Genomic DNA, 23494 nt, shown 5'->3' on the forward strand with positions numbered 1-23494 from the left:
GTTTGAGTGTTAGAGCATGAAGTCTTCCTTAACATTAAAGATAACTCCAAATGGGTGTAGTGGGAGCAGATTTTTGGTTTTTGCTATCTGCCTTGTGGCCGATATCACTCACTGCCGTCGCCTTGAATGTCTTGAATATATTTGTGAGTACCAATTGACAGCCGCTGGTGGTGGCGGTTATTAAAAGTTCAAAAGTAAGGTATTTTTGATCGGTGCTCTTGAGCCAGAGAAGTACATGGGTGATCATGTGTTCATTCTATCTTGCATCGACTTGGTTAAAGAAGACAAGAATTATGAGGAGGCATCATTTTAATTCTACATCAGAAATTTCAATTATTATGAAGAAGAAGCAGAAGAATATATCGAGGTGGTGAGATGTGGTGTTCATGTTTTTTATGTGGCTGCACAGAGTGATACTGATGCTATACAAACGAGACATGCTAGGAAAAAAAGAAACTTTAGCAATGATGGTGAAGAAGGGGATGGATGGCCTAAACGATTGAAATAGTTTTATTTCTATCCATCTTTGGCTCTGCTTTTGAGGAGTTGCAGCTTCTCAATATTGTCATCTAAATGCATAGGTAATTAGGTTTCATTCCTCTTTTTCTTTATATTAACATACATTTTTCTGAAAGATTTCAAGAGAGCTTTGAATAAAATTGTACTTCTCTTATTAACTAAAGAATTGAACTTAAATAGAGAAAAAAAAGTCCTAATCCTAATTGGGAAAATAGTTCCCTTATTCTAATAAACTTACTAAAACATAAAAAGAAAATAGTTCCCTTATTCTAGTAAACTACTAAAAGATAAAAATATTTCTAGAATATGAATAAAACTTATCTATCCAAATAAGATTTATCTACCTAATTAAATTTAAAATATATACATATTTCAACACCCTCCCTCAAGTTGGTGCATATATATCAATCATGCCCAACTTGCTTACAAGAAAATCAAAGCTTGTCTTAGAGAGTCCTTTGGTGAGTATGTCAGCAATCTGTTGTTTTGAAGGAACAAACAGCATGCACACTTGGCCTTCTTCAATCTTTTCCTTGATAAAGTGTCTATCAATCTCAACATGTTTAGTTCTGTCATGTTGGACTGGGTTGTGAGCAATGCTAATGGCAGCTTTGCTATCACAGTACAACTTCATTGGTGAAGTTATTGGTTTCCTCAGCTCTTCCATAATTCTTTTTAACCAAACCATTTCACAAATTCCTTGAGCCATTGATCTAAACTCAGCCTCTGCACTACTTCTTGCTACAACAGTTTGTTTTTTGCTTCGCCAAGTCACAAGGTTTCCCCAAACAAATGTACAGTATCCTGATGTAGATCTTCTGTCTGTTATTGAGCCTGCCCAATCCGCATCTGTATAAGCTTCAATTCCTCTTTGTTTAGATTTCTTGAAGAATAAGGCCTTTCCCGGTGAACTCTTCAAGTATCTTAGAATTTGAAACACTGCTTCTTCATGTTCCTCCATTGGGGAGTGCATAAATTGACTCACTAAGCTTACTGCAAAAGCTATGTCTGGCCTTGTGTGTGATAAGTAAATTAACTTACCAACTAATCTTTGGTACTACCCTTTATCAACTAATCGACCTTCTTTATTTTCAAATTTTACATTTGGATCAATTAGTGTGTCAGCTGGGCGACAACCACTCATCCCAGCCTCTTTTAAAAGATCAATCACATATTTTTTCTGAGAGACCACAAGACCCTTCTTTGATCGAGCAACTTCCATTCCAAGAAAGTATTTCAAAGGACCCAAGTCTTTGATCTCAAACTCTAATGCTAGATGCTCCTTGAGACGTCTTATTTCATCCACATCATCTCCTGTAAGAATGATATCATCGACATAAACTATAATAACAACTATTCTACCTTTTTGTGAATGTCGATAGAACATTGTGTGATCAGCTTGCCCTTGTGAGTAACCTTGTTTTTTAACAACTTGAGTGAATCGTTCAAACCAAGCTCGAGGAGACTGCTTCAGATCGTATAAAGATTTCTTGAGTTTACATACTCGAGTTCCCAATTTTTCTTCAAAACCTGGAGGAGGATCCATGTAAACTTCTTCTTCAAGTTTTCCATTTAGGAAAGCATTCTTCACATCTAGTTGCTGTAAAGACCAATCAAGATTAACAGCAATTGATAAAAGAATTCTGACGGAATTTAATTTGGCCACTGGAGCAAATGTTTCAAGATAATCTATCCCGTATGTTTGAGTGTACCCTTTTGCTACCAACCGGGCTTTGTATCTATCTAAAGATCCATCTGGTTTGAATTTGGTTGTGAACACCCATTTACAGCCCACTGTTTTTTCCCTACAGGTAATTCCATTGTTTTCCATGTACCTGTTTTTTCAAGAGCACACATCTCCTCTAAAATAGCCTCCTTCCACTCAGGAACCTGTAAAGCATCTTTCACATTTTTTGGTATTTGGACAGTATCGAGACACGAAACAAAGGTTGAGAATGTCGAAGATAAGGCTTTATAGGGTACAAAGTTAGACATGGGATATTTGACAATATTTCTAACACCTTTTCTTTTGGCAATTGGAATATCTAAATCAAAAAATTCATTGGCTGGATTATGAGCTTTACCTGGGCTTTTGACAGGATCTTGTGGGTCGGATTCTTGGTGATGAATCTGGTGGATTCCACTTTCTTGATTTCGATTTCTTCTTGAGTAAACAATTAACTCCTTTGTTTGTTCTTTATTTTCATGATCAGACTCTACACCTTCATCCTCCTTTTTATTAACATTAACATCATTAATTTTTGTGTTAATTATAAATTCGCCTTCCCTATTATTAGAATTCCTATGTTGTATATTCCTAGTCTCTTCTTGATCAATTATAGAATCTTCTTTAGTATAATTCCCTCCCTGAAGATTAGAATGAAAATAAGATTTTGTTTCAACAAATGTGACATCCATGGTAACTATAATCTTCCTATCAATTGGATCATAACATTTGTAACCCTTTTTATTAGAAGCATAACCAACAAAGACACATTTTTTTGCTCTAGGATCTAATTTACCTTGGTTGTGAAGATGAACAAAAACACTACACCCAAAAACTCGGAGGGATAAATCTGTAATCAATTTAGAGTTAGGAAAGTTATCTTTAAAGAGACTAAAAGGAGTTCTATAATTTAGAATTTTACTGGGCATTCTATTAATAAGATATGTAGCTGTTAACAAGGCTTCGCCCCAAAGATAACGTGGTACTTGACTAGTGAACATCAAGGCTCTAGTTACTTCCAAAAGATGTCAGTTTTTTCTTTCTGCAATCCCATTTTGTTGTGGTGTATTTGTACAAGAACTTTGGTGGACTATTCCATGTTTGGTTAAGAAAATACCTAATTGGTCACTAAAAAATTCCCCACCATTGTCAGTTCGAAATACTTCTATTTTCACACCAAATTGTGTTTTCACCATAGCATAAAAAGACTGAAACACATTTTTAACTTCGGACTTATCTTTTAATAAAAACACCCAAAAAAGTCGAGTATGATCATCAATAAATGTGACAAACCAACGTTTTCCTCAAAAAGTCGAGACTCTTGAAGGTCCCCAAACATCACTATGAATTAACGAAAAAGGTTTGGAGGCTTTATATTTTTAAGGTGGAAAGAATGACCGATGATGTTTAGCCAATTCACAAAATTCACAATGATATGAAGAAGGACTTTTATTTTTAAATAGATTAGGTAACAAATATCTTAAATAATAAAAATTAGGATGTCCAAGCCTATAATGCCAAATCATAACCTTATCAAAATCAGAAACAGAATTTAAACATAAAGTAGTTGTTGGTTGACTTAGATGGTTGTCTTCAAGAAAGTAAATTCCACCAAATTCTTTAGCATTGCCAATCATCCTCCCCGAGACCATGTCCTGAAACTTACACATAGAGGAGTCAAATATAACATGACAACTTGAGGACTGGGATAATTTACTGACCGATATGAGATTACAAGCTAGATTTGGCACATGTAAAACATCATGTAAAACCAAGGAAGATGAAATTTTAACAGTGCCTTTCTCGGCTATATTCGAGAAGGACCCATCTGCTACTTTGATCTTTTTGTTTCCTGCGCAAGGTGTGTAAGTTGAAAAAAGAAAATGACTACTAGTCATGTGATCACTAGCTCCAGAATCAACGATCCATGTGTTTGTTTTACAAGGCTTAACACTGAAAAAAATAGAAAAATTAGTACCTGATTGGGCAAAAGAGGAAGAAGGATTATTGGATGAGTTAGGAATAGAAGAATTCATCCGAAATTGTGGTGATTGAAAAAACTTGTGTAGATGCTCTAATTGTTCCTTAGTGAATGGAGACTCTTCCAGAGAACTTTGGCCCTCATAATTTCCATTAGTTGTTTGGAAAGCTCTGCTATCCCCTGATTGTGAACCACGACCATTGCCATTCTTTTTCCTTCCATTTGTCGGTTTCCCATGGAGCTTCCAACACGTTTCACGAGTGTGCCAATATTTTTTTGCAGTGATCGCACCAAGGTTTTTTCTTTTTTTCACTATCATCATTATTTTTAATAGTTACAAGAGCAGAATTATCATCATTAGCTTCAAACCCTGGCTTTAACATTACTTTTCTCCTTGTCTCCTCTCTTCTAACCTTAGAAAAAATCTCACGAAGTTTTGGAAGCGGTTTTTTCCCTAGGATCCGAGATCTCACTTCATCAAATTCTTTATTTAAACCAGCCAGAAACAAATAAGCTCTTTCATTCTCTTCTTTTTTCATAGCTTTTACACCATCTCCGGGACACTCCCATTCATCATTATAACACTGATCCAGTTCTTGCCAAAGAGACATCATCTCATTATAATAAAGAGTAACTTCTTTTTCCCCTTGCCTAGCTTTCCACAGTTTTATTTTTAACTCAAAAATCTGTGAAGCGTTTTCTAAATCTGAATAGGTGTCTTTCACAGCGTCCCAAACATCTTTAGCAGTTGGGAGAAAAAGAAAAGGTTTACCTATGGAAGCTTCCATGGAATTAATAAGCCACGCAATTACCATAGAATTTTCTGACCTCCACTTGCTCATCTTTGGATCACCCACCTGTGGTTGCTCAACTTCTCCATTTAAATGACCTAGCTTGCCGCGCCCATCAATTGCTAATTTTACGGATTGCGACCATTCCAGATAATTCTTGCCATTCAACTTGTGAGATGTCAATTGAAAAGAAAGGTGAGACGCCTCTGTCCCTTGAGTCATTGTACTCTCGGTAGTTGTTTCAATTGTAGAACTTTTTTTCTCTGTTTGATTGCTGGATCTCTTATCTCCAGTGAAGGCTGTTTTAACCATGATATTACTAGAGATTTTAACCTAGCTCTGATACCATGAAAGATTTCAAGAGAGATTTGAATAAAATTGTACTTCTCTTATTAACTAAAGAATTGAACTTAAATAAAGAAAAAAAAGTCCTAATCCTAATTGGGAAAATAGTTCCCTTATTCCAATAAACTTACTAAAACATAAAAAGAAAATAGTTCCCTTATTCTAGTAAACTACTAAAAGATAAAAATATTTCTAGAATATGAATAAAACTTATCTATCCAAATAAGATTTATCTACCTAATTAAATTTAAAATATATACATATTTCAACATTTTCTGCCATTCTTAATGGTAATTTTTTAACTTGTAAATTGTCTCTGAAAGAAAATGAAGTGCTTTAACTAATTAAAACCAACCAGGATGAATCTAACTTGCTCTGCTTTATAAATTGCTTTGCATTTAGTGGGAAAACTGAAACGTTGTAGTTCAACACTATCAATGTTAAAAGTGTATTTTGTGATAGTTCTGTTTAGAATGGGAAATTTGTTCAATAGTTTCTAGTAGTTGCTTATTTTTCTCATCTCCATTCCCTTGTTGTATCTGTCTTGTTTTGTAGGTATAGAATATATGGTCCAAGAAGTAAATTCCCCATATTAATTGATTTGGAGGAAAATTGAATGGCAACTGGAGATTTCAATACAGTACCAAAATGATTCTGCTTTGGACTTCATAAGATATCCATAGGGGCTTTTGGTGGGTACCAAAATTCAGATAATAAGATTCATACTTAAATTCTTATTGGCAGTTGACTTGTTATTGGTTGTATTTTTAATTCAAGGGATCAGTGATGGACTTCATTCAGCCACATTGTTTAGTTTCTAACATCGGTGGGTGCTCATGCGATAGGCGGTCAGTGAAGATTTATGCTCCATATTTCCTTTAAAAAGTTAGTGAATACATATGCTATAAATTCTGATTGCATGATTTATGATTTTGATTCATGTTAGCCAATGTAAATGTTTGCTAATAGTTGAGTGATGAATGAAATATTGGGGGAATCGATGGTGATTCAAGGGACGGAAGAATCGCTTGTGGGAGGGAAGTTGTTTGGGGGATTGGATAAGGTAATGTCCACTCATATTTTAGGTGAATTGGTGCCTATATTGAAAGATGCTGCGGCTTTATGGCTTGGATTTGTGAGTCAAATTATTAAGTCAATGTAGGATCAATGCTTCTTAATTATTTTTATTCTAAAAATTCATGGTGAAAATAAAGCTTTGTTTTTCTCTTTTTGTTTTCCTACAAAAAACCAACAACCTCTTGTCGGCATTTCTTTTTTTTTTCTCACATTATACATGTTTTTTAGTTACAGAGTTTAATTCAATGTAGTATAAGTTAGCCGAAACCTAGAGATAAAGCTTTGACTTTTTGAATTCGCTACTGTGAAGGGAATGAAGATGGAAATCATTGATGTAAGGAAAGCAGATGAGGAAGCAGAGTCAAGAGGGAGGAAAAGAAGAACAAGTAAGCTTCTAATTCTTCTACTGAATGATTGCCTTATATTTGTGGTTGAACTGAGATGTTGAGGCCGTACCTGTTGACAACAGATATGCCTCATTCGCTTTCTGGTTTTTGGAGCTTTAGAGGAACCATTCATATGTTAGTAGTCTTGGCAATTTAGCCTTCTTGGAGAGGTATACCTTTGACTCTTTGTGATTTTGTTAGCATTATCATGTCCTTTTTCCTATTTTTCAATGGATTATTTAAATGCATGCAGAATTTGCAAAAATTATTGTTCCTCAAGATTTGGGGAATTAACACATGGAGCTGGAGGTTAATTTCAATGGCGATGGAACCTCAATGCAATGGTACATCTACTCAAGTTGTTTCAGCATTTAAAACTTGAACCAAATTTCTTTTCTTTTTTCATATTCAAGATTATAAGACATGACGCTTGTTGACATATTTGAGCCAAGTTGATTTCCCCCATTTTGTGTATTTCTTGAAGTCAACATTATATTTCAGAAAGTTACAAAGAATTCTGTTGAAACAAAGGCAGCAACAAATCACAAAACAAACTAAGTTTGCTAAAAAATGACAGTAAGAAAACGAGGCAAAAGTTTGAAAAGAGAAAGAAATTGAACAACAAGAAGATTGAGCTGAAAAACATGCTCTTTCATTGATAATATCAAATTATATGTAAGTTACAAAGTGAATTTGACAGTTACCTAACAATGTAACTGCTCCCACCTATACTTAACTAATACAAGATTGAAATTCAAATCAAAGCTAGCTGACACATCAGCCATTACATCAAGTACAAATCAAAAACTAATCCTACTAGCTTTAGTTTCAAGTTACAAATAAACTAGGCAAATTACATTTGAACAAAAAGAAAAAACAAAATGCACCAAGCTGTTGCTGCTCTCGGTTCTGCTACATTGCTGGTCTGCTTGAAGTAGCTGCTGGTCACATGTTGCATTGCAGGCCAATGCTCAACAAATTCCATCAAAATGAAATCCATAAATGGTAACAGAACATGTTTTACTCTGTTTTTAATTGAAAGGATGCAATATTGGAATTGGTAATCAGTGATTTAAGTCCCCAAATTGAGACTTGTAGGAGGAGATATCAACTTGCTGGAATTGATAATCAGTGAGTTAATCACAAAGATTTGACTATTCTATCACCTTATATTCTTCGTATAATTTCGGATTTTATCCAATTGGCTCTTACATTTGTTTTTATGAAATGATATCCGATAAATTAGAAATTTATATTCTAGCATCTACAATGATTTGCTTCTATAATCCTAAATTATGATCCAAATCATACAATTCATTCTATTTTAATTATTCAACTATTGATTTCTTTACGATTTAGTCACTCAACTTTTCGAAATTAAATATTTAACGCAGTTAATTTAATAAGGGAAGTCTAACGTGAGTATTTTTTTCCGGTCCAATAACAAATTTAACCCTCGTATGTTTGCACATCCTATTAATTTTATCCTAAATCTAAAAAATTCAACAAATTTGGCATGGTGAAAAATCTTATTATGAAAAATCTTCGGATTTAAAATTAATTTACAGCAAGTGGATCATTTAACTTGTTGACAGAATAGTTGACGATCCTAATTATGAAGTGGAGAAATTCTTATTTATAGACAGAATGGTGTGGGTCATAGTAATCAAGCAACTAATTAGACCAAGCATCTGTTGCGTGATCATTCTATTAGCTTTCATCTACATGAAATTATACTAAAGCAGACACAATGAGAGGAACATTGATGTTGATTTGGATTCTGATCATCTGCCTCCCCCAAGTAGCAGTGCAGAGCCAACACTACTCGGAGACCCTACCATATCTTCCCAAGCCAGTTTAGGTCACCAATCTTCACTTCTAAACCCAATGAGATGTTCAATTGAATCAGGCACTTCCTCTATTCTAGTTCCTTCTAAACGCAACAAAGATAAATGATTCGGGACAGGACCTTAGGAAACTTCTTGAGATTATGATACCCCTCAATATCAAAATTTTTAGGAGATGCCAAATGAGTTCAACCAAACTTTCGCACCTCCTACAACAAAGGATTTCAACAAATCTTGTACATCGTCTAATATTATTAGACATTATAAAAGATAAAAATAGAAAAAATTAAAGAATTAAAAAAATATTTTTATGTTTATATGATGTAACGGTTTATTATTGATTGGAATTTTTTAATAAATATAATATTTTGATGTAAAATGAGTAACGGAAGATTAATTTAGGTACTATTTGTAAAAAATAAATTAGATATTCAACTTGGGAAAAAGAAATTGATGTTTGGACATTTTCAATGTAATTGATGTTTAAATTGGTAGTTGACGTAATGTGATCTTCCATTTGTTTTGTTATTAATAAAATTCTTAAAATTGATTTGAAAAAAAAAAAGAAAAATTGAGCACGCAACCTTTGGATTTTTGTTTGTTCTTTCTCCCTCTTTTAAACCTTTCTTGTTGGAATCGAATGTACTCTAAAAAAACTATGAAGGGTAGTAAAGCAAGTAAAGTTGAGAATACTCTTTATATTTATAATAATCCCAACTAATTTAGTCATTAACAAATAGATTATTTGCATCTCAATTTTGTCCCATTAGAAGACAATGACTTTGAAATTACACACCATTCACCATTTCCCAAACAAATTAAAGTAATGTTTTGTAGAGTGGCTTTAAATATATATATATTTAGAATGATACCTAACATGATAAGTATGTTAAACTTTTGTTGGGTGGGAGAGTTAAAGAAATGTAGCCAATCAAAGCATCCTTAGTATATTTTGCTTTTTTCTTTTTCCCTCAAATCACAAAATCCATCCGTTGTTTTGTCTAAACACTCTTACCTTTTTCTTCTCATCAATGGAAGCATGAATGCACTGCCGTAAATATCAAGGTGATGACACTTAACTTTTCTGTCAAACCCCAGCAGAACACATTCAATATAAAACTGATTGCATAAGGATCCAATTCATATGGTATGCAGCAATGGGTAATTAAATAAATAACCTCTTTCCCACTTGCATAAGGATTCCATTCATAAGATGCAGCAAGGTTTGTTTTCTTATTTTATTTTCTTTGTTTATTTGTCTCCCTCTTTTTATCCTTTCTTCATTGGAATCAAATGTAGATATCTATATGCAGCGTTGTTTACTATGTTTATAATTGGCTATGTTATTTTCGTTATAGAAAATCGATTCTCTTGTAGATAATTGGCTAAGCTCAAGTCATCACCTATGCTTTTGAGTTTTAAGATCTTCAATTTCTTCTACTCAATGATTTTGGCCCTTGAGAGGAAGCATATGCCCTTGGGTAAATGACTTTGGACTCATTCTGATTGTTAGTATCCTCATGGCATTCTTTTCCCCTGATTATATAAATGCACGCAGAATTTGGCAGAGTTACTCTTATCTCAAAACTCGTTGAATGAACACATGGAGCCCGGATGTTATTTTCAATGCCAACCCATAGAGGAAACCCATATAAATACTTGAAAAAAAGAATAATTGAGCACGCAACCTTTGGATTTTGGTTTGTCTTTTCTCCCTCTTTTAAACCTTTCTTGTTGGAATCGAATGTATATTAAAAAAATTGTTAAAGTATGACTCTTATTTCAGTCAAATTTGAGAAGTTAAACTCTGTTTATTTGTTTCAATTAAATTCTAATTAGTTTAAATTATTTTATTATTATTTGACCTATGAGTTTAGCCTATAAATAGGATCTTTTACAACCTTAGAACACATTTAGAAAATTTTGTGTTTATATTTTGAGGGTTTTTTATTTTCGGGTTTTCAGGGTTTAGTTTTTATCTCCATCTTTTATACTCTTCGTTCTTTTACCATTGTAGTAAAATTATCTTTACCTGTGTTTTTTATCCTCTTTGGAGGGATTTTTTCCACGTTAAATTTGTGTGTTCAAGTTATCAATTTCTTCTAATATTTTTTACTTGTTCGTTACTTAATCGGGTCGATCCCTAACAAGTGGTATCAGATCTAGTTCAATTTTTGTAGATCAGTCTATTCAGAGATGTCAGCAACAAGTTTGAAAATTGAGAAGTTCAATGGTGTCACAAATTTCAATTCGTCGCAAGTTCGGATGATAGCAATTCTAGTTCAAACTGGCCTAAAAAAGTTGTTATCGAAAAAAGCCTAAGAATCTAAATCAAACAGAATGGGAAGAGCTTGATGAAAAGGTCTTGTCTGCAATCCAGTTGTGCCTCGCGAATATGGTATTGTAGGAGGTATTGATGGAGAAGACGTCATTCGCCTTGTGGAAAAGGTTAGAAACTCTTTATGCGACCAAGTCTCTGACTAACCGTTTAATGTTGAAACAACGTCTATTTACGTTTCGCATGAACGAAGGTGAGCTTCTTAGATATCACATCAGTCAATCCATTACTCTTTTAAATGATTTAAAGAACATTGAGGTTCTGATTGATGATGAAAATCAAGCATTGCTATTATTGTGCTCTTTACCCCCTTCATACAAGTCTTTCACGGGGACCATGATTTATGGCAAAGATAAATATGGCAGAGATAAACTCTTATTCGAAGATGTACTCATTTGTTGAGTAGAGACAAACTCGACAATGAGTTTGGTTCAGATAACAAGGCAAATAGGCAAACTTCCATTTTGGTAGCATTAAAAAAACGAGACAAAAGGTGTCGTTATTGTAAAAAGTTAGGTTACGTCAAAGCATATTGTTATAAACTTCGAAATAAATGAGTTGCTAAAAGTAACGAGGAAAATGTAACTAGTGCTAATTTGGCCGATGAAAGCGATGATGATTTCTTAATAGTGTTAACAAACAATAACTCTAAGCTTACATCCGAGTAGATCCTAGATTCGGGATGTTGTTTTCACATGTGTCTCAATAGAGAATGGTTCTCCACATACAGTTCGGTTGTGCGCATTAGAAACGATTCATCCGTAAGGTAATTGATATTGGTACTATTAAAATTAAAATAGACGATGAGATGATTAGGACACTCTTAAATGTTAGGTATGTACCTGATTTATGAAAGAATCTCATCTCCTTAAGTATTTTAGGCTCGAAAGGTTGCAGAATCAACATCAAGTCAAGCGATTTAAAGTATCTTGTGGAGTTCTCGTTTTGTTAAAAGGTAAAAGAACTAATAGTCTTTATATTCTAGAAGGTTCTACAATGACTAGTAAAATCCGATGTCCCTCGTTTGTTACAGAGTCAAAATCAACTCGTTTGGAGTGGAGGCAACTTGTTCATAGGAGGAAAAAATGTATGATCATTTCGTTGAAGATTCTATTTTGGATGAAGGTTTTGAAAAGTTAAGGCATTGTGTTCGTGAAAATTAGACCCGGGTTAGTTTTGATTTGGCAGTGTACAAGTCGAAGGCTAGAAGTCTTCTAATTTCTAAGCACAGATTCGACTAAGTTAATTCCTTGCATAATTCAAGATAGGCCCGTGGTGGGCTTTGGCAAAGATGGTGTTGTGGGAATATGAGTCAATGTGGAGATTTGCTAAGTATGACTCCTTTTTTAGTTAAATTTGAGAAATAATCTTCTAGTTAAACTCTGTTTATTTGTTTCAATCAAACTCTGATTAGTTTAGATTATTTTATTATTATTTGACCTATGAATTTAGCCTATAAATAGACTCTTTTACAACCTTAGAAAATACACACATTAGAGATTAAAACTCATAACACATTTAGAGAATTTTGTGTTTACGTTTTGAGGGTTCTTTGTTTTCGGGTTTCGAGGTTTAGTTTTTATTTTCATCTTTTGTACTCTTTGTTCTTTTACCATTATAGTAAAATTATCTTTGCCCATGATTTTTTATCCTCTTTGGAGAGGTTTTTTCCACGTTAAATGTGTGTTCAATTTCTTTATTTCTTCTACTATTTTTTACTTATTCGTTACTTAATCGGGTTGATCCCCAACAAAAACTATGAAGGGTAGTAAAGCAAGTAAACTTGACAATACTCTTTATATTTATAATAATCCCAACTAATTAATTTAGTCATTAACAAATAGATTTTTACATCACGATTTTGCGACTTTGAGATTCCACACCAATCACCAAACCCCAGCACAACACATTCAATATAAAACTGATTACATAAGGATCCAATTCATATGGTACGCAGCAATGGGTAATTAAATAAATCACCTCTTTCCCCCTTGCATAAGGATTCCATTCATATGATGCAGCAAGGTAGGTTTGTTGTTTTATTTTTTTTTTCTTTGTTTATTTGTCTCCCTCTTTTTAACCTTTCTTCATTGGAATCATATGATGGATACGAGTACATGTTTATATGCTTTTTAAGTTTTTATAACACTTTTTTCTTATATTTAGAGAATTATATCTTCTTGCACGTAGTACTTATGGTTCTTATATTTTATAAAAGTTATACATTTTGGTACTTGAAGGTAACAATATTAATTTTTTAGTGTTTAATTACTTTGATGAAAATTTATAATTAGTTAATATGATTAACAATTAAATTTCATCAAATCAACCCAAAAATCCGAATTAAATTTCATCCATCGAGCTGTATTTGAAAAATTAAACGTAAAATTAAGCAAATTCAAAATTAATACTAAATTTGTTCTATTAACAAATCATGAAAACTTTAACCGTAATAATATTAGCAATTAACTTTTATCAAATTAACCCTAAAACTTGAATTAAACACTAAAAAAATAATAACAAACACGTTCTCTTTAATTGTTTTGATTGGCCCTCAATTGTGAAAGAGGGCTTTATTTATTTAATTACTACACCCATTGGAGATTCATATGAATGGGATCCTTATGCTTTGAAATTTTATGAGGAAACAATGTTTTTAAGAAAATTTCACATCGTATTTCAATTGGAATAATTAATAGTAATACCTACTTGGATTACTAACGATATTATTGTAATAAAGAATCAAATTGTGCCAGTTTAAAGTATAAAGATCAAAATCTAAATTTAGGAATAATTGAAGGACCAAAACAAAAGTTTGAGCCTTCTCAAGTGAAGAATTTCATGTAAAGTGGTTGGAAGAAGTGGGAATGAGCTTCTAGGGGTAAGTATTCGATCGAGTCGAGTCAAATCAAGTCAAAAAATTTTGAGTTAGTCGAGTTGACGAATCCTATTTCAGCAACTGAACTCAATTTGAATTTTTTTAATTGAATCGAATCGAGTAAAAAATTTCAATTAAAGTCAAGTCGAGTTAATGAATCATATTATTTATACTCAATATTGCGTTGACATGAACCGATTATTTAACTAGTAGACGAAGTACAAGATTATTTAACTAGATAAACAATATAATTGTGAATGTGTCGTACATATGAATAGTCATGATGTAGATATCACATTAACAAAATTAACAAATATTAATTTTTTTCATTTATTTTAGGTGATTTGAAAGAAAATATAAATTCAAAGACTAAACATGAAAAATTAATTGACGGATAAAATGATTTTTTTTGTAAAGTTAAAAATCTATTACGCCTTTAATTTTCTGAAAATATAATTCAATGCTGCCTTAATGTAGAACAAGCAGGAAAAGGTACCCACCAAGTATCTAAATAATTTTCTCACACAAAAGTCACAGTCAAGGCTTACTAAATATCACACAGGGAGTGAAATATACTATAACAAGGGTTGAAAGCATTTAGTAACTACTTGTAAACAAAGCGGTAAAATTAGTCCTAATTAAATCAAGCACACTTTCATGGCTTCTTCTTCTTCTTGTTCAATGAAGCATCAAGTTTTCTTGAGCTTCAGAGGTGAGACCCGCTTTAACTTCACCGCTCATCTGCTCAAAGCTTTGAAAGACAAGGCACTGAATGTCTTCTTTGATGAACATACACTGGAAACAGGGGAGCAACTTTTACTAGCACTTTCGCAAGGAATTGCAGTCTCAAATCTCTCAATCATCGTTTTATCTAAAGACTATGCTTCTTCGAAATCATGCTTAGCTGAAGTTTCTGACATCATGGACCGTAATCGCTCTGAAGGACATATTGTTCTTCCCATCTTTTACCATGTCGATCCTTCCAATGTGCGGAATCTTGGTGGGAGTTTCAAAACATCCTTTGCACACCATGAATCAAAGAGGCCCACAGATGAGGTGAAACGATGGAAAGATGCCTTCGCTAAAGTCGGGAAATTAAAAGGAATTCATATAAAAGACGACAAGTAACTATATTTTTCTCATCTTCTTATATTTGACTTATCTTTGTTTTAGATTTCATATATAATTATATTTACTTTTTGCTTCTTTGATAGATCTGAAACCGAGTATATCCAGGATATAGTTGATGATGTTACAAGAAAATTGGTGAATAGTGCGCCTAGAATCACTTCTGAAAAATTGGTGGGAATAGATGATCAAAAAAAGATCTTTTGGGGTTGATTGAGCAAGCGGACATCCGTGTAATAGGATTTTGGGGAATGGGTGGTATTGGCAAAACTACCCTTGCTAATGCTGTATATGAGGAAGTCTCTCCAAAGTTTGAATGTCGTTTGTTTCTTAAAGATGTTAGTGAGAAAATAAAAAAACAGGGGGATGAGTCTTTACGAAATGAACTTCTTTCCAAACTATTAGACGAAAAAGAAATTTGTATTGACACCCCTTTTATAAGCTACCCTTACCAAGACAGGCTGAATAATAAAAAAGTACTTCTTGTCCTTGATGATGTTAGGGACCCAGACCAAATAGATTTTATGGGTGTTAAATATTTTGGTACTGGAAGTAAAATTATTGTAACATCTAGAGATAGACAAGTACTTAGAAATGGAAGAGCTAACCACATACATGAGGTAAAGAAGTTGAATAAGAAAGATTCTCTTCAACTTTTTTCTACATTTGCATTTAAGTTGTTAAATCCTGTTGTTGATTTTCAAGATCTATCATGCAAGTTTGTAGAATATGCCCAAGGTAGTCCACTTGCTCTTAAAGTTTTGGGTTCTAATCTATATACAAAGTCTAAAAAAGAGTGGGAGAGCGAAGTGGATAAACTCAAGCAATATGTCGAACCAAAAATTTCACAGATTTTGAAGAGTAGCTTAGATGGGTTGGGTGAGCCAGAAAAGAATATATTTCTTGACGTAGCATGTTTTTTTAAAGGGGAAAAAATGGATATTGTAGAAAAAATTCTAAGTAATTATTATATGGGTGCAATGTGTGGAATAAGAAACTTAGCCGATAAGTGCTTACTTGATAGCATAGATGGTTATCATATTTCTATGCATGATATGCTTGAGGAGATTGGTAAGGACATTGTTCGTCAAAAATGTAAAGAAAACCCAGGAAAGTGCAGCAGGTTATGGTTTCCTGAAGATGTGGATCAAGTGCTCAGATATAATCAAGTAAGCGTTAATTGTATTTACATTATTTTCGATTATCTTTTTTTGAACAATATCATTATAGGTTCTAATCATATATGCTCTTTTTTATACGATGCCTAGAACTAGGCATAGCCCCTCCTCAACCCTTAAATAGGATGATAATGCGCTTCAGCGCACTCGAACCCATGTCCTCCTGTATTACAATAATGTCTATGCCAATCAAGCTAAAACTCAATCGGCTTCCATTTTTTTTTTGTTTTCTTTGTTATTTAATTAAAAAATATATTTGATATTTTTAAATATATAAATTCAATTAATTATATATTTTAATATATTAAAAGTTTAATTGTTTGTATTTACATTGTATGAAATGATAATCATTTTAGTTATTATTTCAAAAAAATAAAATATTTGTTTACTTACCATACTAATAATGACAAGTGTGTAAGGGTATAACATGGGATCTACTCAAGTGTTTATTGGGTTGGTTAAGTATTTAATATATTGCTTTTAAAAAAAGAAAAATAAAATTGAACACTTTTATATCTAGACACTGATACTTGATAAAATGTTTTTCATTATTAGGGGACTGTATCAATTGAAGGAATAAAGTTAGACATGTCTCAAATTGACGAGCAACAGTTATGTCCATATGTTTTTGAGAACATGTTTAATCTTAGATATATTTACTTCTATAAACCTGAGATCGGGAAAGAGGATTGGAATCCAAAGCTACTTGCAAACCAAGTTGATAGTGTATCTCTTCCTAATAAGCTAAGGTATCTTTGTTGGGATTATTTCCCCTTTAAATCTCTATCAAGTTTTAATCCAAAGAATCTTATCGTGTTGAAATTACGATATGGCAATATGGAAAAACTTTGGAATGAAGATGATCATATGGTATGTGCTTTTATATTTTCTTCATCTAATTTTTTTTATGGAAAAACAATTTATAATTTGATGTATCAAATAATCATATGATGATATCTTATTTAAAGTTTTTTAAAAATAAACATGAAATATTTTTTATTTTATATAAAAAAGTGACATCATTTGATTTGTTAATTGTGGGTGAATTTTCACACCGAATACATCAAATATAACTTTTTATTATCTTAGTATTATATTTATTTATTTTCTTTTCGTTTCTTAAAAGTAATACAAATATTTTTCTATACAGGACCTTGTAAATTTGAGGGAAATTAACGTTTCAAATTGCAAAAATTTAAGGAAGATACCTAATCTTTCAGGAGCCATCAACCTTGAACTCCTTCATTGCTCTAATTGTGAAAGTTTGGTTCAATTTTGGGGCGAAGATAATCATATGGTATGTGCTTTCATACTTTCTTTGAAAAAAAGAATTTGTAATTTGATGTATGAAATATCCATACAAGACATCTTATTTAAGATTTTAAAAAATAAATATAAAATAATTTTATTTTTCTTAGTATTATAATTATTTATTTCCTTTTTGTTTTTTATGTAGATGATGCTTAAAAGTAATATAATTAATTATTTATTTATTTATTTTGCACAGGACCTTGTTAATTTAAAGGAAATTGACATTTCAAATTGCAAGAACTTAAGGAAGATACCTAATCTTTCAAGAGCCATCAATCTTGAGCTCCTTAATTGCTTTAAATGTAAAAGTTTGGTTCAACTTGGGAATGAAGATGATTATATGGTATGTACTTTCATACTTTCTTCGAACAAAAAAATAATAATTTGATGTATTAAATATTCATATGGCATCTTATTTAAAATTTTTTAAAAAATAAATATAAAAAAAATTTTGTTTTATTTTATTTAAATAGGTGACATCATTTGATCTATTAATTGTAATACATCACATATAAATTTTTATTTTTCTTAGTATTATAATTTATTTCATTTTCATTTTTTACTGCCTAAAGTAAGTAGATGATGCTTAAGAGTAATACAGTTGTTTTTTCTGCACAGGACCTTGTTAATTTAAGGAAAATTGACATTTCATATTGTGAGAATTTAAGGAAGATTCCTAGTTTATTAGGAGCCATCGACCTTAATTTCCTTAATTGCTCTCGCTGTGAAAGTTTGGTTGAACTTCCTTGCCTCAATCATTTGACATCTTTTCGTCAGGATAAGCTTCGCCTTTTTGGATGTTATAGTCTCAAGAAGTTACCTCAGGTCCCAAGTCACTTTCATCATTTGAATTTATCAAGCACTAAAATAAGAGAAGTGCCCGATTCAATTGAGCATCTCCACAAGCTACAGAGATTGTCATTGAGCAAGTCAAAGGTAAAAAGGGTATCCATCAATATTTCAAAGTTGGAATTCCTTCATCAATTGGATCTTAGTGATTGCCCAATGATTAAATTTCCAGAAATCCCAAGAAGCTTAACAGAATTAAACTTATCTGGCACTCAAATTGAAGAAGTGTCCTTGCCTTTCGACTCCCTATGTAATCTTCGGAATTTAAATATGAAGGGCTCAAGGGTAAAAAATGTGTCGATCAAGTTGGAATCCCTTCGTCAATTAGATCTTAGTGATTGCCCAATGATTAAATTTCCAGAAATCCCAGGAAGCTTAACAGAATTAAACTTATCTGGCACTCAAATTGAAGAAGTGTTCTTGCCTTTCGACTCCCTAAGTAATCTTCGAAATTTAAATATGAGGGGCTCAAGGGTAAAAAATGTATCGATCAAGTTGGAATCCCTTCGTAAACTGAATCTTAGTAATTGCCCAATGATCAAATTTCCAGAAATCCCAAGAAGCTTAATAGAATTAAACTTATCTGGCACTCAAATTGAAGAAGTGTCATTGCCTTTGGACTCTCTATGTAATCTTCGGGACTTAGATATGAGTGGCTCTGCGGTAAAAAATGTATCGACCAAGTTGGAATCTCTTCGTTATCTGGATCTTAGTGGTTGCCCAATGGTTGAATTTCCAGAAATTCCAAGAATTACATGGGACTCTAACCCAAGAAGTATCCTCTTCTTTCCAAACTTCGGGTCTAGGAAGCATGAACACAGTTCATCCCTCCTCCCGGTGTCGAACATGTCCAAAACGGACACTAGTTGGATACGCCCGGATATGTACGCGACATGCTGGAATACGTCAAAAAAAAGGTCGGACACGGTCATGACACGGGTGTCTAAAAATAGATATGTGATAGATGCAAAAAAAGTAGATGATCATGTCCTTAACGAGTATCGCATGTTTGTGTCCATCTTTGGGTTATCTGGAGGACATAAGTAGAACAAGGGTAATAGGTGTGCCCTCTCCAAGCTTGAGGCCTACAACCCTTAGGGATATGTGGATGGATGGTTGCAAGAGCCTCAATTTAATCTCAGAGCTTCCACGATATCTGCAATACTTAAGTGTACTTGATTGCACATCATTAGAAAAAGTATCATTTGCATATCAAATCAGTTTGATGATGATAATGATGATGATGATGATGATGATGTGTTTCGCATGCTATTCTGTAATTCCTTCAACTTGAATCAAGAGTCAATTGATAATATTGGGGAAGCGAGATATGATTGGAAATAAATGCTGATAAAGTTCCAAGTTTGATTTGTTGTTTCCCAGGAAACAAAATTTCAGTAAATAAGTTCAAGTGTCAGAGCATGAATTCTTCATTAAGTTTGAAGATAGCCCCAAATGGGGGTAGTGGCAATAGATTTTTGGTTTTTTCTATCTGCCTTGTGGTTGATCTCACTCACTGCGATTGGTTTGGAACTCTTGCATATATTTGTGAGTACCAACTTAGAGCCTCCGGTGATGGCAATGGTGGAGTTTCAACTTCTCAATTATGTCATCCAAATGCATAGGTAGGGGTTTCATTTTCATCTCATTTTTTCATATTATCATACATTTTTCAGTTTTTTTATTCCATTTTTCGTATTACCATACTTTTGTTTTCCATAATTGTTAATAGTAAATTTTCAACTTATAAATTAATGACAGCAAATGAAGTGCTTTAATTAATTAAAACCGATCAGGATGAATCTAACTTACGCTTTTATGTTGAAGTAAGACTAGGTGGTTGGTATTTGTTGTGCATTATCTTGTTGAATTATATAACATTGATCTCTAGTAGGCTTGCTAATTGTGAGTGGTTTTGATATCTTCCTTCTCACCAACAAAATAAGTTCCCTCGAAATTTCTTGTCTCAATAGGTTGTGACCAATGTAAAACACATTTTATCTAACATTATACATGTGCTTTTTAGTGACAGAGTTTAATGAATGGTAGTATAAGTTAGCCAAAACCTGGAGTTTAAGCTTTGACTGTATAAATTTGCTACTATCAGGGAAACGAAGACAAAACAGAGAGTGTAGAGGGAATAAATGGGAGATATTTGGAAAGGCCATTGTTGGGTTTTTGACACACTTTAACTGCGTAAAGTAAGAATTTCAAACAGAGCACCGGCAGCAACATATTATACCCGGATAAAATATGAAGGAAAAATGCTTGGAGTTCAAGCTTTTAGCTACTGTCAAGAATGAAGAACAGAACTTAGAAGTTTTTAGAAGGCAAAGAAAGATGGAGCATATGGAAGAAAATCTGATGATTTCATTCATTTGAAATATTGGCTTAAAGCCATTACATATACCAGTCATTGGCTGGTCAAAAGATCAACAAATTCATCACCTAAACACTACTTAACTCCACTTATTACATTGGAACTTACAAAACTAAACTTGTACACTTAAGTAAAGTTGGTCATCAGCTCCTACATCATCAAACTACATCAAATGTAGGCTTAAACTAAGTTCAAAACGAACTAGAACACATTTCATAGACTTGGTTACAAAAGAACCAAAACAAACAGATTCAGTTACATGTACTTTACCCGGGTAACTTAGGTGTATGAATTCTTGCACATACTTTACCCGGATAACTTATGTGTATTTGTTCTTACGTGCTTGAATCTGCATGGGCTATATGGAGGCCAACTTTTCTGGTTCAAGATGCATACTTCACCCAGTAATAATACAATAGTTTGATCTCTTTTCTTCACAGCTGCATGCATGGCTTGGGCTACTTTTTGACATGTTGGAAATTCACATGCTGCATGCAGGCCAATTTCCAATACTCCTCATTGGCTTGCATGCTGCAAACTCTTGTTCTTTAAGCACTCTCTGATGATTTGGTTCACTAAATCATTTTTCTCATCTCCTTTTGCTTCCAAATATCTTTGAAGGTCCTCGACCATTTGCTTCAACTCTGATTTTTGATTCTCCATTTCATTCAGTTTTTTGGATGACTTTTGTTTCTTTCTGTCAAACTGCAATTCCAGTTTTACTTTCTGGATATGAAGAGATTCCAGCTGCTGCTACAATGTTTTTGCCTCATCCATTAACCTCTGTACTTGATTTGATGCTTCATCACCTTCAAATGCAAAATTTTCTTTCAACAGAGCCTTTTCAGCTTGCAACGTCTCCTTCTCTGATAGCAGATTATTTTCCTGAGCAGTCAAGTTCTTCATACCAGACAATGATTCACTGTTATCATCCTCAAGTTTCTTCGTGAGAATAAAAATTTCTTTTTCTCTCTTTTCCAACATTATTTCGAGTTCTGAAATGCGGGATTGGAGTCCTATATTTTGTTCTCCCAGTTTTTCTGCTTCACTTTCTTTGTTCTCTAACTGCTCCGCCATATCTCTGTTAGTTGCTTGCAATGATTTCAACTCAAGTTCCAAGCTAGTTACATGTGCCTTTAATTCTTTTATCTGAGCAGATGATTGGTTCCCATGCATATCATGCACCTCTTTGAATGTCAAAAATTTCCTTTCTTTCTCAACCGAATTAGTGAAATTTTTAACCAAATCTTCTTTGGTTAGCTGAGCCATTGACATGTTGTTGGCATGGCTAAACCTCTTGTGACACAGCATGGATTCATCTGTAGCAGCTGTGTAGGCACTATCTGGACTCTTATTCCAGTCCACAATAAAACTTTTTTCTATCATAGCTACTGTCATGAGCTTGGATCCACTAGGATCACTAATCAGGCATTCTTTGCCTTTGAATACAACTGAATAGCCCTTCTCAAGCAGTTGCGCAATGCTAAGCAAATTTCTATCAATTTCAGGCACTAACAAGACATTTTTAACAAGTTTGGTACCTGTAGGAGTGCTTATCAGCACATCTCCTTTGCCTTCAACTTTGATGAAGTGTCCATTTCCGACCTTCACATTTGTTTTGAAGCTTCTGTCAATTGACTTAAAAATGCTAGCATCAGGGGTCATGTGGTTTGTGCAACCATTGTCTATCAACCATCCATCTGTAGCTTTTCCTTTAACAGCTGAACAAGAAACTGCAAAAACTTATTCTTCTTGGTCATTGTCTTCTTCTACTACTTGAGCTTCAGCTCTTGGCTGCTGGGGTTGGTTGTATCTTGGTCTGCCTTTGTTTTTGCAAACCCTTTCTACATGACCCATCTTCTTGCAAAATCTGCACTGCATATCAGGCCTGAACCAACATACTTTACCCGGGTGACTTGCCCTTCTGCAGTGTGGACAGGGTGGATATCTTCCTGCACCATCTGCTTTAGGCTCGTTTGACTAGGTATTCTTGCCTTCGTAGGTAGAGGTGCTCGAGGCAGACTTGGCTTCGACTTGAAAGGCACCTTCTTGGTGCTCCTCCTGTCTGCTGGCCCTCCTTTGCTCTTGTGCATACAGAGCATTGATCAGCTCTATTAAAGGGATGCTGGTTAGGTCCCTTGAATCCTCTAAGGAGGATATTTTTGCTTCATACCTTTCTGGTAAGGTAGAGAGCACTTTCTCCACAATCCTTGCTTCACTAAAATGCTCACCAAGGAGCCTTATGCTATTTACTACAGCCGTAATTCTGTCTGAATACTTCTTGACAGTTTCCTCTTCCTTCATCTTTAAGTTCTCGAACTCCCTTCTCAGGTTCAACAACTGCTGTTGTCTTGTCCTTTCAGTACCTTGGAACTCCTCCTTGAGTTTGTCCCAGGTTTGTTTTGGTGTTTCACAAGCCATGATTCTAGTAAAAATTACATCAGAAACACAGTTCTGAATGCATGACATGGCCTTGTGCTTTTTACTTTTTTCTTCAGAATACTGCTTCATTTGAGCCACTGTTGGATTTGCTCTCAATGGTTCTGGTTCAACATCTGAGTTAACCACCTCCCATAGATCAAATGCCTGGAGGTAGGTTCTCATCTTGACTACCCAAATGTGATATCCTTCTCCATTGAAAACTGGAGGTACAACTGGTGAGAAGCTTGATGAAGCCATCAGTATGTGATTCAACTATAACAGGTCCACTAAGACAAGGGCTCTGATACCAATTGTTGGGTTTTTGACACACTTTAACTG

General features: G+C 33.7%; 3 protein-coding genes and 1 long non-coding RNA gene across 8 annotated transcripts; 3 read left to right on the plus strand and 1 right to left on the minus strand.

Moving 5' to 3' along the window:
• The first annotated feature begins 9592 nt into the window (after positions 1–9592).
• LOC107889673 (uncharacterized) lies at positions 9593–12365 on the plus strand. 4 transcript variants are annotated; one of them, XR_001681819.2, is made up of 6 exons: positions 9593–9737; positions 9828–9895; positions 10031–10153; positions 10231–10372; positions 10833–11965; positions 12044–12365. It is a non-coding gene; the product is annotated as an uncharacterized lncRNA (long non-coding RNA). The 4 variants fall into 4 exon arrangements; XR_001681818.2 differs by having other exon boundaries at positions 9593–9895; XR_001681820.2 differs by having other exon boundaries at positions 9593–9895; positions 10050–10153.
• Positions 12366–14451: 2086 nt separating this feature from the next.
• Positions 14452–20819, plus strand: LOC107890138 (disease resistance protein RPV1). 2 transcript variants are annotated; one of them, XM_041078358.1, is made up of 7 exons: positions 14452–14600; positions 14694–15012; positions 15103–16185; positions 16750–17064; positions 17345–17491; positions 17702–17848; positions 18124–20819. In XM_041078358.1, exons 3-7 carry the CDS (start codon positions 15268–15270, stop codon positions 19399–19401), a joined length of 2805 nt encoding a protein of 934 aa, XP_040934292.1. In that variant the 5' UTR covers positions 14452–14600; positions 14694–15012; positions 15103–15267; the 3' UTR covers positions 19402–20819. The 2 variants fall into 2 exon arrangements, with proteins under 2 accessions (XP_040934292.1, XP_040934291.1); XM_041078357.1 differs by having other exon boundaries at positions 14485–15012.
• On the plus strand, positions 14546–15229 carry LOC107890349 (toll/interleukin-1 receptor-like protein). Its single transcript, XM_016814804.2, has 2 exons — positions 14546–15012; positions 15103–15229. Exons 1-2 carry the CDS (start codon positions 14546–14548, stop codon positions 15227–15229), a joined length of 594 nt encoding a protein of 197 aa, XP_016670293.1.
• On the minus strand, positions 20819–23155 carry LOC121208141 (uncharacterized). Its single transcript, XM_041078636.1, has 2 exons — positions 22729–23155; positions 20819–22455 (listed from the first exon to the last, which is right to left on the minus strand). The coding sequence occupies exons 1-2, from the start codon at positions 23153–23155 to the stop codon at positions 21488–21490; spliced, it is 1395 nt and encodes a 464-aa protein (XP_040934570.1). The 3' UTR covers positions 20819–21487.
• Between the last annotated feature and the right edge of the window lie 339 nt (positions 23156–23494).

The sequence above is a fragment of the Gossypium hirsutum genome, chromosome A10 (assembly GCF_007990345.1).
Source record: "Gossypium hirsutum isolate 1008001.06 chromosome A10, Gossypium_hirsutum_v2.1, whole genome shotgun sequence".
NCBI classification, from domain to species: domain Eukaryota; kingdom Viridiplantae; phylum Streptophyta; class Magnoliopsida; order Malvales; family Malvaceae; genus Gossypium; species Gossypium hirsutum.